The 15,513-nt window shown below is 48.2% G+C and overlaps 1 protein-coding gene and 1 long non-coding RNA gene across 2 annotated transcripts; both read right to left on the reverse strand.

The window, feature by feature from the left end:
• Positions 1–3,254: 3,254 nt before the first annotated feature.
• LOC144984143 (uncharacterized) lies at positions 3,255–7,305 on the reverse strand. The gene is made up of 2 exons (XR_013647809.1): positions 6,295–7,305; positions 3,255–5,116 (listed from the first exon to the last, which is right to left on the reverse strand). It is a non-coding gene; the product is annotated as an uncharacterized LOC144984143 (long non-coding RNA).
• Positions 7,306–9,242: 1,937 nt separating this feature from the next.
• Positions 9,243–11,457, reverse strand: LOC105357907 (uncharacterized). Its single transcript, XM_023963475.2, has one exon. It carries the CDS (start codon positions 11,262–11,264, stop codon positions 9,243–9,245), a length of 2,022 nt encoding a protein of 673 aa, XP_023819243.1. The 5' UTR covers positions 11,265–11,457.
• Between the last annotated feature and the right edge of the window lie 4,056 nt (positions 11,458–15,513).

The raw sequence follows: 15,513 nt of genomic DNA on the forward strand, positions 1-15,513 counted from the left end.
AATCAAATCAAACTTTATTTATAAAATAGCGCTTCTCATGCACTTTGTGCAGCTCGAAGCGCTTTAACACTAAAAACAGTAAACACACAACATTACAATAAAAACCCCAACCCACCCTTCACCCTTCCCACTTCCCTCCATTAAACCACATGACCCATGGCTCCCACGTACAATGAATTATGACTATGTAACTGTAAAATAAATAAATAAATAAATAAATAAATAAATAAATAAATAAATAGATAAACAAACAAACAAACAAACAAGTATGGCTTGGCTCTGCTGCGAGGAAACAGTATCTGGGAATCCTTTCATACCAGGAGCCAGCCAACCCTATCTGATGCCACGTTCGTGTTGGAATCTCGTCAAGGAAATGGAAGACCGTAAAGCCCTAAATGTGTTCAGAAGTGACAGAGGCTGTTAGGAAATGATCACCTCACCTCATCTTTAATTCATAACCTGTCGTCTTTCTGGGAGAGGCGCTGCGTCAGAGCCTTGTTTGAAGTTTCCAAACCTCATTAGAAATCGGTAAGCTGAAAGCACATCTACGCCCGGTTGGAGCATCGGAGCTGAATAATTGCCTTAGCAGCAAGTTTGGATGTTTCTATCAAGGGATTGTGATTTTCTTGGCTGTGAAATTATCTACTGTTGGTGCAAATCCACTTCTCTCATTAGCTCTGTTGGGATAACAAGTGAAAAAAGACTCATTTTCATTGAAGCTGTCTATTTCAAATGTTTTGTGTTTTAGTTCTATTACATTTAAATTTGACTTTCTGTTGGAAACAAACAGTTTGGTGCAGTGGTTTGAGAATCATTAAGCTCTGTCACCTTTTATTCGTGACTGTAAAATAAGACAGCAACTGTGTATGTTATCATTTTAAACCCTGCTGATTCACTGTCTGTTTAAAGGAATGATATATTCTGTCTGTGGTCAGACTCCTGATCACTTGGCCTGGCCACAGGTGAATAAAATCAAGCGTCAGGCATGCAGACTGTTTTTATAAACATTTTTGAAAGAATGTGGTTACTTTGACATTTTCTTTAGAACACATTGATTGGTTTATCTCTGCCTGTTTAAATCATTTCTTTTTTCTTTTTTAACTTGTCCAGCAGCTGAGCAAGCAGATCAGAGCTGAAACCTTCTTGTGTTGGACTGATGTTACTGTTAAAACAGGAGTTCATGGATCATCAGACGGAGTATATTTGTATAAACCCCTTTTGCATTTGAGTCTAAGCTTTATTTATGATATATTTTTATGCATTTCTTGTTGGACCAGATGGAAGAAAAGAAGAGAGAGAGAGATATAGTGGGATGTTAGAATGGGGGGAGATGGGGGGGGGGGCAGTCATCAATACAAAGTCAAAACGCAAGAGTGTCATAAGTAAATTGCATGACTTAGTTCACACATTAAAAAGCATTTCTACTAGGTCTACCAGGAACTACTAGGTCTTTGCATCAGTGCAGACCAGGCCAGTCTTTCACGGAAACATATTATATTATTTAAAGTAGAGCAAAAATATGAGATTAGCAAACAGTCATAAAAAAATCCTCTTCAGCAACTGAATCATGTGGATGCACTTCAACAAAGCCAACGCTGTTTTCTGGGCACCATCTAGAAAGCCAGCAGTAAGTGATGAAAAGCGGCTGTACATTTCATCACTGACTAAGTTTGGCAAGGGACCAGAGAAAATTACTGTGTCTGACGTCGACTTAGCAAGTTTACACACCGAAACTACGTTTAACTTAAGAACCTCTGATTGTCTCCGTCAGGCATCATAACCGCCTGCGTGAATCACGACTCGATGGAACCTGGACTCACTCTGAGCTAACATCCTAAGGTTCCCCTTGATGTCACCAACTCTGGCTTCCGGATAACACCTGACTGGAGCCGCTAGGAGCTCCACGTTTCTAACTTCAGAAGAGCTGATAACCAGAATTGAGGGTTCAGTGGGTGAGTCGCTGAGGGGGGAGAACCTATTACTAACGTGGAGTCTCGGGTGCTCTAAGTTTTTGCGTTTTGCGTTTAGCACTATGCTTCCTTCCCACTGGTACAAACCCCTCCTGTGTATTTCTTGGCAGCTGGGGAGGAGCTTGGGTGCTAACTATCATAGCCCTGGTAGCACAGCCCGCACTATGAGTAACAACCAGGGTAGCCGGCTCAGCTTCCACTGTGCGGAGCTGCGCTTCTAACTGCTCTAGGCTGGCCTCCAAATCTAACACAAACCTACACTTAACACATCTACCACTATCTTCACTACAGGAGGCAGGATCCTCACTGAACATTCGGCACATGGGGCAGGAAAGAGGGATGAAGGCAGAAGAGGTAGAAGCCATGCTAAGTGCTAAGCTAAGGCTGGTGGTGTTTAGCAAAGGGGAGCAGTTACGTCGCAAGTTTTGAGTAGCTTGGATAGCACGTGGTTAACACAGTAGTTTGTTCACTAGTAAGCTAAATGTGCTAAGAAGGAATATGTATGTAAATATTAAACCACATAACACTAAGTTAGGTGTTAGCAATCAGGCTAATACTAAACAGGAGAAACAGCCAAGCAACGATCAAACACTGGTTTACTGGTTGGATGTGCTCATGTGCACATTCCATGTGCGGTAAGTAGGACACGCCTACTAATTATGAGGCTGCAGGCAACACAACACACTTCAGTCAGACAACTCATGCAGTAGTAATAATATTTATTTTTCACATCTTTTAGTTTTCTTTCACATACTTTGTTGCTTTCACATTCTTTGACATTCACTTTCCTTTAAGTTAGCATTCACTTTCCTCCGAGTAAGCATTTCACATTCCTTCAAGTTAGCATTCACTTTCCTCCGAGTAAGCATTTCACATTCCTTCAAGTTAGCATTTCACTTTCCTTTTACTTGCACTTCACTTTGCTTTCACTTTGCATTTCACTTGCTTTAACTTTTTATTTCACTTTGCATTTCACTTTGCATTTTACTTTCCTTTAGTTTGGCATAAAACTCCATGCAATTCCGAGAGACAAATTTCCATAAACTTTTGGGTAATAACTACCCCTAACGGAGCTCACAGGTGGAAGCCGGGGAGGAGGGTGGGGCAAAGAACGCAGTGCTGCAGTAAAGAAGGATGAACAACTTACACACCTGGACTTAAATAGGATGCTGCACAGGTGAGTTGATTAACTGACCCACCCTAGGGGAGTGGCCTAAGTAAAAGCCTGCCTGAGTTGCCTGCCCGAAATGCTCCCAAGGTCGCTCACTTCAGTCAGACAACTCATGCAGTAGTAATAATATTTATTTTTCACATCTTTTAGTTTTCTTTCACATACTTTGTTGCTTTCACATTCTTTGACATTCACTTTCCTTTAAGTTAGCATTCACTTTCCTCCGAGTAAGCATTTCACATTCCTTCAAGTTAGCATTCACTTTCCTCCGAGTAAGCATTTCACATTCCTTCAAGTTAGCATTTCACTTTCCTTTTACTTGCACTTCACTTTGCTTTCACTTTGCATTTCACTTGCTTTAACTTTGCATTTCACTTTGCATTTCACTTTGCATTTACTTTCCTTTAGTTTGGCATAAAACTCCGTGCAATTCCGAGAGACAAATTTCCATAAACTTTTGGGTAATAACTACCCCCAACACCAATTTAATCAAGGTTGGAAAGAAATGTATTTTAGTATGTAATCAGATGAAGTGTGTTTCAGAGGCATTCCATATTCAGACTTACAAGTATGACTGCTATGTGTGACCCGGCACCTTTGACCGTTGGGCCGCTCCCATTCGAGTACAGCGCCAAGAAGGGAACATGCTATCTAGTGGATCTGCTATGTGTGACCCGGCACCTTTGACCATTGGGCCGCTCCCGTTCTAGTACGGCGCCAAGAAGGGAACATGCTATCTAGTGGATCTGCTATGTGTGACCCGGCACCATTGACCGTTGGGCCGCTCCCATTCGAGTACAGCGCCACGAAGGGAACATACTATTTATTGAGTCTGCTATGTGTGACCCGGCACCATTGACCGTTGGGCCGCTCCCGTTCGAGTACAGTGCCAAGAAGGGAACACACTATCTAGTGGATCTGCCATATGTGACCCGGCACCAAAGACCGTTGGGCCACTCCATTTCGAGTATAGCGGCAAGTAGACGGCACGACTTTACAAACAAGTCTGAAGCTTCCACTGGAATAATATAAAGCTTAAGTGATATCCATGATTTAAAAGCTTCCATCGGAGAACTATGAACGAGCTTAATGCTATAATTTTTTTTTATTTTTTTTTTTATTTTTATGCTTCCATCCGGCTCATAAGATACGAGCCTAAGTGACCTTGAATATCAGGTTACAAGCATATGGTAACACAGCTTAGAACGTCTTAATTTTGAGGCTTCCACCCGGCAAATAGTTTTCAATAAAATATAATCTGAGATTTTGTACGCCATTCTGATACTAACATATCAGTTGATTCAAGTAAGATAACTCATTGAAACTCTAAAGAGGTTTACCACCCCATCACTTCAGTGCAGAGTAGGTGCGTGGAATGCAGTCGTCGTTGCATATCCAGATCAAGGTGAAGGGGCAACAATCTGCAGGGGAGCTGCAGGACGAGCAGAGACTTTGGAACTAGGAAACCATCCGACTTCGTCGAGGGCTTGACATCATCCTCCAGAAACTGAATTGCTGACCAGGGAGTATGGATCACAGGCTCAGGAAGCGATGCATAGATGGACAAAGCAGTATTAGTCTTGGCAATGAATACATAAATAATAGACCTGATTAGTGTAGAAAGCTTAAGATGAAAGGTAATAAAGTCCTTTTAATAACAACACTGAGAAAGAGATATCAAGTAGTGAGTTTAAAGAGAAGGTTCTATCTGTGTATTCATAGTACCATAAAAAGCCATTAGCACAGATTCCAACAAGAAAGACAGTCTATATGGAACCTGCACGTAATACATCACCAAAATATATATTTTTATATATGCACCAATAGAAAGAGAGAAGTAACCTTTATTCATTTCCGGAGGGGCGCACCTTAGGAAGGCCACAGAGGAACAGGCGAATAGAAGGATAACCAAGGTCCAAGGAGATTACGTAGATGAGGAAGGTCGCCATCCCACGTAGCATGGACAGCGGCTCGGCTAGATTTGAGGTTACATACTTGACATCATTGGTTCATAATAGGTAGACAACAAAAGCATGTATAACATGAAGTTAATGGCAAAGGGGTGCCTGGAAACCATAATGAAGAATTTTTTTTTTTTGGGATTGAAGAGAGATCATAGAGTCTGATAGTATTTAAAATGGCTGAACCTCATGCATGTAGAGGCGGTTAACAATAAGACTCAAAAGGAGATACTCTTAGTAGCTAAAAGCTAAAAAGTATGCTAAAAAGCAGGGCAGACTGGGATTAGTTTGCAACAAAAAGTTTCTTACTCTTGAAACTGAAGCTAGAGAGCATCAGTAAAAATTCTACAGCCAGGAATTTAGCTCGTAATACAAGTAATTTAACACTAAACCATGTTAAATGATGGCACATTACCATTTATTATCGCACGCTTGAAATAAGCTTTGTAATAACCTCCACAGCTGAATCTCAGGACCACATGAGCAGTTGATGGACCATTAGAGCTGAACGTTTGGATTAGCAACCAAACATTTTCAGGCGGTCAAAGATTCATAAAACAAGTTTTCATACATTTTTTTTTTCTCTCCCCCAAAAGAGGGTGGAGCCACAAACAAGTGGAGGGAGACCGAAGACCTAAAACAAACATCGTTATAACAAAACCACGCTCAGCGCAGAGAATTAGAGACCAGAAAAGCAAAACAAAAAATCCAGAACAACGGGAACACGGGGGCCCAGGAAGGAACTACCCAGAACGAGAAAACAAGATGAACGGATGACAGTGGGGAAGGAAGCACACAGCAAAATACGGGTGGTCCAGTAGCAACCGAGTCATATCTCACCTCCAAAGATGGGATAAATTACGTGCCGCACAAACGGGAGAGATCACAGAGAGGCATGCATCACAAACTAGAGATTCATGCAGAAATAAATCCAGACGGGCAGAGAACCATACGCCTTCCTTAAATAAAGCAGAAACCGAGATCCAAAAAAAATACGAGTTGCAACCACGGAGTCGCAAAAGACTGGTGACGATGAAAATAGAACAGAGAAACATTTCAAAAAACAAAATGCAGAACAAAAGGGCCCAATAGAATTACACTAAGTCCAGCACAGGGCTTCTGAGAATTGAAGTCAAAAACACGACATACACAACAGCCGAAGGAAACTGACACATAACACTTCAAAACCCACCTAAGCCAGAAGACGCCACCGGGAGGAATGGAGAGGCAGAACAAAGGGAGCATCAGCAAAATCAGCCATCCCCAGCCCTGCACTGCGTCCGGTGGAATAAATCAAAGATAGCAAGGTCAGCCAAAAAGCAAAACGAAAAACTGGATGGATCATGAGGAATAAGATGCTGATGACCCCCCCCCCACAAAATGGAGGAACCGAGGCGCCGACAGTTCTCAAACAATCGCGCCAAACCCAAAAACGTGTGAGAGGCCACCTTAGGGCTGACTCAACTATTTTACTGATTTATTTACGTTTTTAATCACACTGTGAAGGAAGAGCAGAAGCGGCCGTGCTACAGTGACCAGGCAGGGTCTTGGTTGTGTGAAGCCAACAGTTTTGTTTAATTTATTTATTTATCTACTTGTGTATTTTACACAGTCCAATGTGTTCTCAAAAACAACTCCCCCTACTGAGCAAACACCTCTGCTTATATAGCCTTGCCCCAATAGGATCAAACCATTACCGAAGGGATGCGGGGTTAACAGCGGAACACCCCTTTCAAAATGGTTTCAGCTGAACATTCAAAATGGCTGCCAAGCATCTTAACAAACATTTGTCCAAACATGCCCTGGTGAGGAAGCAGGGGAGCAGAAAAAACAGGTAAAATTGAGTGGACACAAGTTGACACACACCAGCAACAAATGCCACTTCGTTACACTCACAGAAGAGACAAGTCCATAACTGACCAATCCAAATGCAGTTTAAACTAGTAAATGTGCAAAGCTTCAACAGAAAAGAAACCAAACAAAGAGCCACCACAACAAAGCCAGCACCGAATGAAAGCCCACACAGCGGAAACCAGACCGTGTGTAGAAGATAACGCAGTGCTGCAGTAAAGAAGGATGAACAACTTACACACCTGGACTTAAATAGGATGCTGCACAGGTGAGTTGATTAACTGACCCACCCTAGGGGAGTGGCCTAAGTAAAAGCCTGCCTGAGTTGCCTGCCCGAAATGCTCCCAAGGTCGCTCACTTGTGTTAATTTGGTGGCAGTGCTTTAAAAGCCCTCTTCCTCCCTGTTCGGACATGAACTCTTGTTGTTGCCATACATCAAGGCATCAGGAAGTGGAACGGGAGTTGGCAGGCAGGTAAGCCAGGCTTTAAGTTCTCCGAGCTGAAACAGGGGGTGGGAACTTACGAGCAGACTCGTTCACAGTTCCCTGTACACGAGCAATCGGCCAGGCTTTGGCGCATCTGCGGCGTGGCGACAGTAGCCTGCAAGTTTGACGTGACTGTTTCCCCTAGATCCGGCCTCTTCTCAGTGACCGGTATGTTAAGCTGGCCTTCCTCCTTCCTCCTCCACGTACAATTAAGGCTCCTGCAAACTATTTATTTCCTTTTTTTCAGAAATGTGTTTTGGTCTCCCCGCAAATAGGGGGATTAAAGCTGCTGCTTTGCATTTACTGTTTTTAACTGTGATTCCTGTATGGGTTCCCACCCCCGCCACGACAGAACTTTAGGTTAAGAACTTAACCCCGGTTCTCTGAAACATGAGTGAGGTATCTCACTATGGGACACGCCCCCTGCGCTGTCCCCCAGAAGCTCTTTTTCATTACGCCAGTCTTGACTGGCAGACAGAAGGTGACGTCTGCTCTCAGGAGGCGGGACTTCCTCCTGCTATAAGAGCCGGACGCCATCTTCTCTCCTCAGTCTAAGTAAGCACACCTCTTCTCGCTCCAGGCAAGGAGGGTGATCTGGTGAGACACCTCACTCATGTTTCAGAGAACCGGGGTTAAGTTCTAAACCTAAAGTTCTCTTTCAACATTCGTTTCGGTATCTCACTATGGGATGTAGAGACTCCCGTATTGCCAGATAAGCTTACTCCGAAGACCAACAGAGAACAACCAGGCTGATCATACAGGTGTAGGTGTGGACCCCACACCTAGCACTGCGTGAGGCAGCCCTGGTCTAGTGACATCCAATCTATAAAATCTGATGAAAGTGTGAGGCGTTGCCCAACTGGCAGCCGTGCACACATCATCCAGAGAGATGCCCTGAAAAACTGCCCATGATGATGCCATGCCGCGAGTGGAATGAGCGCGCAGGCCCGCCGGGGGTGTTAACCCCTTGCTGTTATAAGCCATGGTTATAGCGCCTACAACCCAGTGTGACAGGCGTTGTTTGGTTATAGGCTTTCCTGTGTGAGGAGAAGCCCACGACACAAACAGCTGCTCAGATTTTCTGAAGCCAGCAGTCCTCTCCACATACATGCGCAGCGCCCGCACAGGGCACAATGTGTGAAGCCTCTCTTGCTCCGTAGAGGAAAAAGGAGGCGGATTGAATTCCAAAAACTCAATGGGGTGGCAAGGTATGGTAGGGTTGAAAACCTTGGGCATAAATGCCAGATTCGGTCTCAACAAAAACTTAGAATCCCCTCTGGAGAACTGCAAACAGGACGGGTGAACTGACAACGCATGGATGTTGCTTACTCGTTTAGCAGAAGCCAGTGCAATAAGCAGAGCTGTTTTAAAAGAGAGCGCTTTTAGGTTCACCTGTCTCAGTGGCTCAAACGGTGCGCACGACAGTGCGTCTAGCACCACCGGTAAATCCCAAGGAGCAACAAGGCTTTTCGACACCAGTCGGAGCCGACGTGCGCCCCTCATAAACTGACAAATAAGCGGATGCTGGCCCACTGTTTTGTCATTAACACCTATGTGACAGGCGGATATGGCCGCCAGATACACTTTAATGGTGGAAAAGGACAAACCTTTTTCAATCAGTTCCTGAAGGAACGATAGAATGACTGGGACTGGGCTCTGGAAAGGCAATACGGCCATTTTTACGCACCAGTCCTCAAAAACACCCCATTTGGCGCTGTAGGCGGAGCGAGTAGACCGCGCCCTGGCACTCTGGATCGTGTCCACGACGTTCTGCGGGAGTCCCGCAGCCATGAGATTCAGCCTGTCACGGGCAGGCCCACAGAGCCAGGCGCTCCGGATGAGGATGAAAAATTTCCCCGCGGGCCTGCGACAGGAGGTCCCTGCGTAAAGGCAGGGGCCACGGTTGGCTGTGCAGCATCTGAATGATGTCCGCTAGCCAGTGTTTCCCGGGCCACCGAGGGGCTACGAGGATGAGAGAGTGTTTCCCCTCCCGAACCCTGGTGAGGGTAGGGGCAATCAACTCCAACGGTGGGAACGCATACAGAAGTCGGCACGGCCACTCGTGCGCTAGAGCGTCCACCCCCAGGGGGGCGCTCTGGTCCGTCAGAGAGTAGAACATTTGACACTGGGTGTTCTCCGCTGACGCAAAGAGATCGACCTCTGCTTGACCGTAAATGCTCCACATCTGGGCTACCACCTGGCTGTGGAGCTTCCATTCCCTGTAACGCGGGTTCCCTCTGGAGAGCAGGTCGGCTCCCATTATTATCCCCGGTACATGGATGGCCCGCAGCGACAGAAGACGGGAGCTGCTCCACATAATCAGTCTGTGTGCTAGCGTGTGCAACTGAAATGAGCGCAGCCCTCCTTGTCTGTTGATATACGCCACCACTGTGGTATTGTCGGTCCTGACAAAAACATGGCGCCCTTTCAGGAAGGGTAAGAAATGTTCCAGTGCAAGAGACACCGCCAGGAGTTCCAAGCAGTTTATGTGAACTGATCGCATGTGGGAGCCCCACAAACCGTTCACTGTCCTGCCCTCGTGAGTGGCTCCCCAGCCTGTCAGCGAGGCGTCTGTGGTGATCACCTGTCTTGTTTGCACGGTTCCCATGACAACACCCGTGGTGAGGAAGGAGATGTCCCTCCACTTGTGTAGGGCGAGAATGCATGTAACCGAAGCAAGCACTCGTCGGTGACCATGGCGGGCGGGGCTTAGATTGAGCAACGCCACCCACCGCTGAAAAGGACGCATGTGTAAGCGGCCAAAAGGGATGACGGACAGCGCCGATGCCATCAGCCCGAGGAGTTTGAGGCACAGTCTGAATGTTATCCACGCCCCCCTGCGGAACTGTGACAGACACGCCCGGAAGGCTGTCACTCTCTCCGCTGAGAGTCGCGCTCTGAACTCGACCGAGTTCAGGGATAAGCCGATGAAAGTGATCGTTTGAACTGGTGTCAATACACACTTTCCCCAGTTTACTGTGAAGCCCAGTGCAGTTAGGTGCGATGTGAGCAACCTGGCCTGCCTCCTGAGTTCTTCGGGAGACTGCGCTGCGAGCAGCCAGTCGTCTATATACATGGCCAGCCGAACGCCCATCTGTCTCATGGGTGCGACGGCGGCCTCCGTGCATTTCACAAACACCCGCGGACTCAGTGAGAGGCCGAAGGGGAGCACTAGAAACTCGTAAACCTTCCCTCGAAAGGAAAATCTGAGATACTTTCTGTGAGGGGGGTATATTGGGACGTGAAAATATGCGTCTTTCAAATCTATGGAGACGAACCAGTCTCCTGGACGCATAAACCGTACCAGACCTGCGTGTGTTAGCATTCTGAATTTGTACTTCCTCAAGTATTTGTTCAGTGCTCGCAGGTCTAGAATCAGACGCAGGCCTCCACCCCGTTTTGGGACCAGGAAGTATCTGGAGTAGAACCCGCTGTGAGCCTGCTCCGGTGGCACTAGCTGAATGGCTCTTTTGCCCTGCAGTGTTTTGATCTCTTCCTGCAAAATTCGTGCATTTTGCCCCCTGGCCTGCGACTGCAGTATACCATTGAAAAGGGGAGGGGTGGATGCAAACTGGAGTCTGTAACCCTTGGTAACAGTGCTTATAACCCAGTCTGGCGCCCCGCAGTGCCGCCATTGCTGTGATTTGTCCGAGAGCGGGCCGAGCGGCATCCGCGCTGAGACACTGGTGGGCGTGGCCAACACGAGCTGCGCTGGCGCAGGGCTCGTTGCTACCACGGTGCTGGGCTGCTGTGCCACTGGTGGAGCAACAGCTCCCTCCTGTGGCCTCATGTGCAGCTGCGCAGCTCCCACTCGGCTGCCCGTCATTTGTATGTGTTTTGTTTTTTGTTTTGTCTTTTTGTGTTGAGGCTGCGCCCTTGGCTCGGGGCCTGGTTGCGCGCCTCGGGGATTTTTTATTTGTGTTGGTTTTAAAAACCTTTTCAAACACTTTCTGGGACACAACTGTGGCTCCACTGAGCTCTCTGTGGGTCCCTCTTTTCTCCTTTTCAACTGGCTGTGAACAGTGCGGGCCACCTGTGCCTCTGCACGCCTTTTGGTCGGGCTGTAACATGCCCTGGAGAAAAACGACAGGAACGGAACGTGTCGTGGAAGGGGGGAAGCAGGCTTCTGGTCTTGCCCGCTCTCCATCCCTGTTGGTTGCGCCCTAGGTGGCACGCCTCTTTTTCTTTGCGCTCCGAGCGACAGGAGGCGCTGGCTGGGCTGACGTTGTCACGTTGGGAGCAGACGGTTTCTTGGCCCAGGCCCCTCTGGCCTCAGCAGGCTCTCCGTGGCTCCGGTCACCTGGCTGAGGCTGGCGTTTCGGAGTGCGGTAAGCTGGTCTAGCTACCGCTTGAGCGAAGGAAAGACGCGGTGCAGCTGGGGTAGGAGGGGGTACCTTCCTGGGCAGACACAGCTGCAGCGCTTCACCTTCCCGTTTCTTCTCCTCACAGCGCCTTTGCATTGTGGCCATTGCTGGCCCAAATAGGCTCTTTGGGTCCACCGGCACATCGAGGAGTTGAGTCTTCTCCTTCTGAGAGAGACTGGATAAGTTCAGCCACCGGGCTCTTTCCTGGACAACCATGAGGGCCATGGCTCGCCCAGAGGCTTGGACTGCGGACCTGTGGAGACGCAGACAAAGGTCTGTGACCACGCATAGCTCGTTCCACAGGTCTGGGGTTGGTGTGCTTGACATCTGTTCCTGCAGCTCTGCCTGGTAGGCTAGGAGCAGAGAAGATGCATTCAGGGCTTTCACCGATGCGGCAACTGCCTTGTAGCCCTTTTCGGTGAGAGTTGACTGGAAGCAGTCAGCTTTCGAGGGCAGGGCGGGGCCCGCGGAAGTCATGGTGGACTTCTGTGTCGGGTGCAGGTGGGATGCCAGCAGCGGTTCGACTGGAGGGATCTGCGAGAATCCGTTCTCCTCCATGTTGGCCCAGTCCAAAGCCGAGCCTCCCAGGACGGGGCTTTTGGCTGAAAAGGGGGTGCTCCAGGTCCTGGTCGCTTCCTCCAAGCACTCAGGGAACACTGGCAGCAGCTGTCTGCTGGAAGACTTGGCTTTAGGCAGTCTTTTTCCCTCATAGCGAGACGTGGTGGCCTCGGTGAGGGCTTCAGGCCACTTAATGCCCAGCTTTTCAGCTGCTCTTCTGCAGACATCATGCAGGTCCATCGCGGCGGTCGGGCTTGGGAAGCCGCCGCACGCGTCGCCCGCAGCCAGCGGCTTTGCAGCCGATGGCAGAAGGAAAGGCTCGCTGTCCTCCTCGTCCTCCTCAGAGCCGAGGCTGATGGACTCGTCTCCGGAGTCGGGCACAGTGTCCTGAAACTCCGGAGGCGCGGCCTCCTGCTCATCCATGCCCTCGAGTGGCGCGACCGTATCCAGTTGGTCGCCCCAGCTCATGCCTGCCACCTCTCCCTGCGTAGACTCCTCTGGTAGTGGGGGGCTGGTTACCCCCAAGACCGGGTCCGCCTTGGACAGACTAGCTTGGCGCGCTAGTCTGCGTCTCAGGGTCTTGAGGGAGAGGCGCGCACAATGCTCGCAGCTAGCCGGAGATGCTAACGCGTCCTGGGCATGTTGCAGCCCCAGACATGCAGCACAGGCAGAATGGGTGTCTGCCCCGGCGATTTTGCTGCCGCATGAGCAGGCTCTAGGCAGAGGTCTGACCGTTTCCATGGCGAGAAAAGGTTAAGGCTCCATGACGACTTCGTCGACTCCGGTTGAGAGCGAAGCGCGAAAATTACTAGTATGGTGACTAGTTCTAACGGGTGCTGTTTGAAGACAGACCAACCGCGTGACCCAGACAAGCTATGTAACACCGACTAGCGTTCAGCGACCGAGTTGTTAGCTCGCTCTAGGAACAGTTAAGCTAGCTTCGGATACTACACCTGCCGTCTGAGGATGCTTCTGGGAGCGAGAAGAGGTGTTAGACTGAGGAGAGAAGATGGCGTCCGGCTCTTATAGCAGGAGGAAGTCCCGCCTCCTGAGAGCAGACGTCACCTTCTGTCTGCCAGTCAAGACTGGCGTAATGAAAAAGAGCTTCTGGGGGACAGCGCAGGGGGCGTGTCCCATAGTGAGATACCGAAACGAATGTTGAAAGAGAACCGGTTGGAGCGATACACTCAGCTCACGCAGGAGACCTCTCTTTGCTGTGGCGTCTCACCGGACTGTGGACACGTCCCACCAGCTGATCGGAGGTGGTTGGGCGGCTTACCCAGCGCCCCTGAACATTAATCACCTTTTTATCTTCAGTGTTTAATTGTGTGGGCTTTATTGTCAATTTTATTCTTGTTTTAGGAGGTGGGAGGCCGAGGTGGTGGACTGCTGTGTCTGTTGATGGGTCCCAGTGTCCTGTGTGGTTTCCCATCATGTGTGCAGTGCTTCACAACAAGGGTGTTTGCTTTGTTTTTACATTGTTTTAACCACCTCGGTAAACTCCCCCTCCAGAATATTTTACCTGACTTTTATCAAGGATTGTTGTTTTATTAAGTTGTTTCTTAACATTGTTTTTAACTGAAATCTAATAAATTAGAATTTAAAGCAAACCACAGCCTCTGCCTTGGTTTAGAGCAGGACCTACACCTGCCTTTCTTCTTTTTCTGGGGCTGAGCAGCCCCAGGTGGCGTTGTATTTTTTATTTTTATTTTTTATTTTTTTTATTCGTGCTGACACACATGAGCCATTCCATGTGCAACTAATCCAGAGATGAAATGTCCTCGCTCCTAAATCATCCACAGTCAACTGTCAGCTCTTTAAGGACAACATGGAAGAGTTTAGGAATGACAGCAACTCAGGAACTAAGTGGTAGACCACGTAAACTGATGGAGAAGGGTCAGAGGATGCTGAAGCACAAAGAGTTCGCCGACTTTCTGCAGACTCATTTGCTACAGAGCTCCAAACTTCATGTGACCTTCAGGTTAGCAAAAGTCCAGCACGCAGGGAGCTTCATGGAATGGATTTCCATGGCCGAGCAGCTGCATCCATCTACCTGTCACCAAGTGCAATGCAAAGCGTCTGATGCAGTGGCGTAAAGCAGTGGTCCCCAACCCCCGGGCGTCAATTGGTGCCGGGCCCCACAGAATAAATAACTTGCATTACTTTTGTTTTATTTCGGAATCTGAAAGATGTTTTCGTTTGGGAAATTGTTCGCACTGCAGGCTGAAACGACCCAATTCTGATATTGTTATTTTTTTCCCCTATGCGACCTGTATCTGATATTTTCATGACAGTCGGAACGACACAGATGCGATCTTTTGAAATGCGACTTCCGTCTGAACGACCAGGCCACATGTATCCTACATCGTACATCATCGATACACTACAAACGTTATCATTCTGCGTTGAAGTAGGCGGGACCGAGAACATAAACATCAACCATGGCGGACGATGCTGCTGAGACCAGTCACTGGAAGGGAAGCGAGGTCACGGATTGATTCATATTTGGGGTGACAGCTCTATTCAGGCCAAACTCCAGGGCTCTTATCGCAACCGGGTGGTTTTGAAAACATTTCCAGCTCAATGGCCGGGCGTGGAATTGAACCTTTCCCGCAATGACTTTTTTTCCTTTCCGACCGTGGTCAGAAGCACGGGGGAGACCTTCTCCAGGGCCAAAGGCGGACCATCCTCCAGGGTTCACTTCCCCATTCGGACCCTCAGATTCTCCAGAACGGGTTAATAAAGAGTAAATAGCATTTATTCTGGGGGAAACCTTCTTTTATCGTTCTCCTTCCTCCCTAACACACAATATGAATGCGCGCCCCCCTCATTCCCTCCTGCGCTCCACGCGCTCTCTCCTTTCTCTTACACACACACACCCCAGCATATTCACATCCCCATTCCACAACAGTGGGTACAGACGATCCTGGCTCCATTGCCTTTTAAAATGAGAAGATTGTAATTGTGCTGGTTCCTTCGTGAAAATAAATGTATCAATGCAAAAAGAGCTCCACTGTTGACAACACTGTTGTTGACATCCATTGTTAATGTTCCTGCAAACAATGAGTGACGTCATTCCCTGTTAAGTACTCTTCTGCGCATGCGGGTCACTTCTGGGTCATTTCACGGTCACACAGGAGATCACAAAAGTTC

The sequence above is a fragment of the Oryzias latipes genome, chromosome 15 (genome assembly GCF_053564925.1).
Source record: "Oryzias latipes strain Hd-rR chromosome 15, Olatipes_Hd-rR_3.1".
Lineage (NCBI taxonomy): Eukaryota > Metazoa > Chordata > Actinopteri > Beloniformes > Adrianichthyidae > Oryzias > Oryzias latipes.

What these genes read in the sequence shown, in the direction of transcription:
- LOC105357907 (XM_023963475.2), bottom strand. Translation starts at nt 11,264, where the DNA reads ATGACGGGCAGCCGAGTGGGAGCTGCGCAGCTGCACATGAGGCCACAG.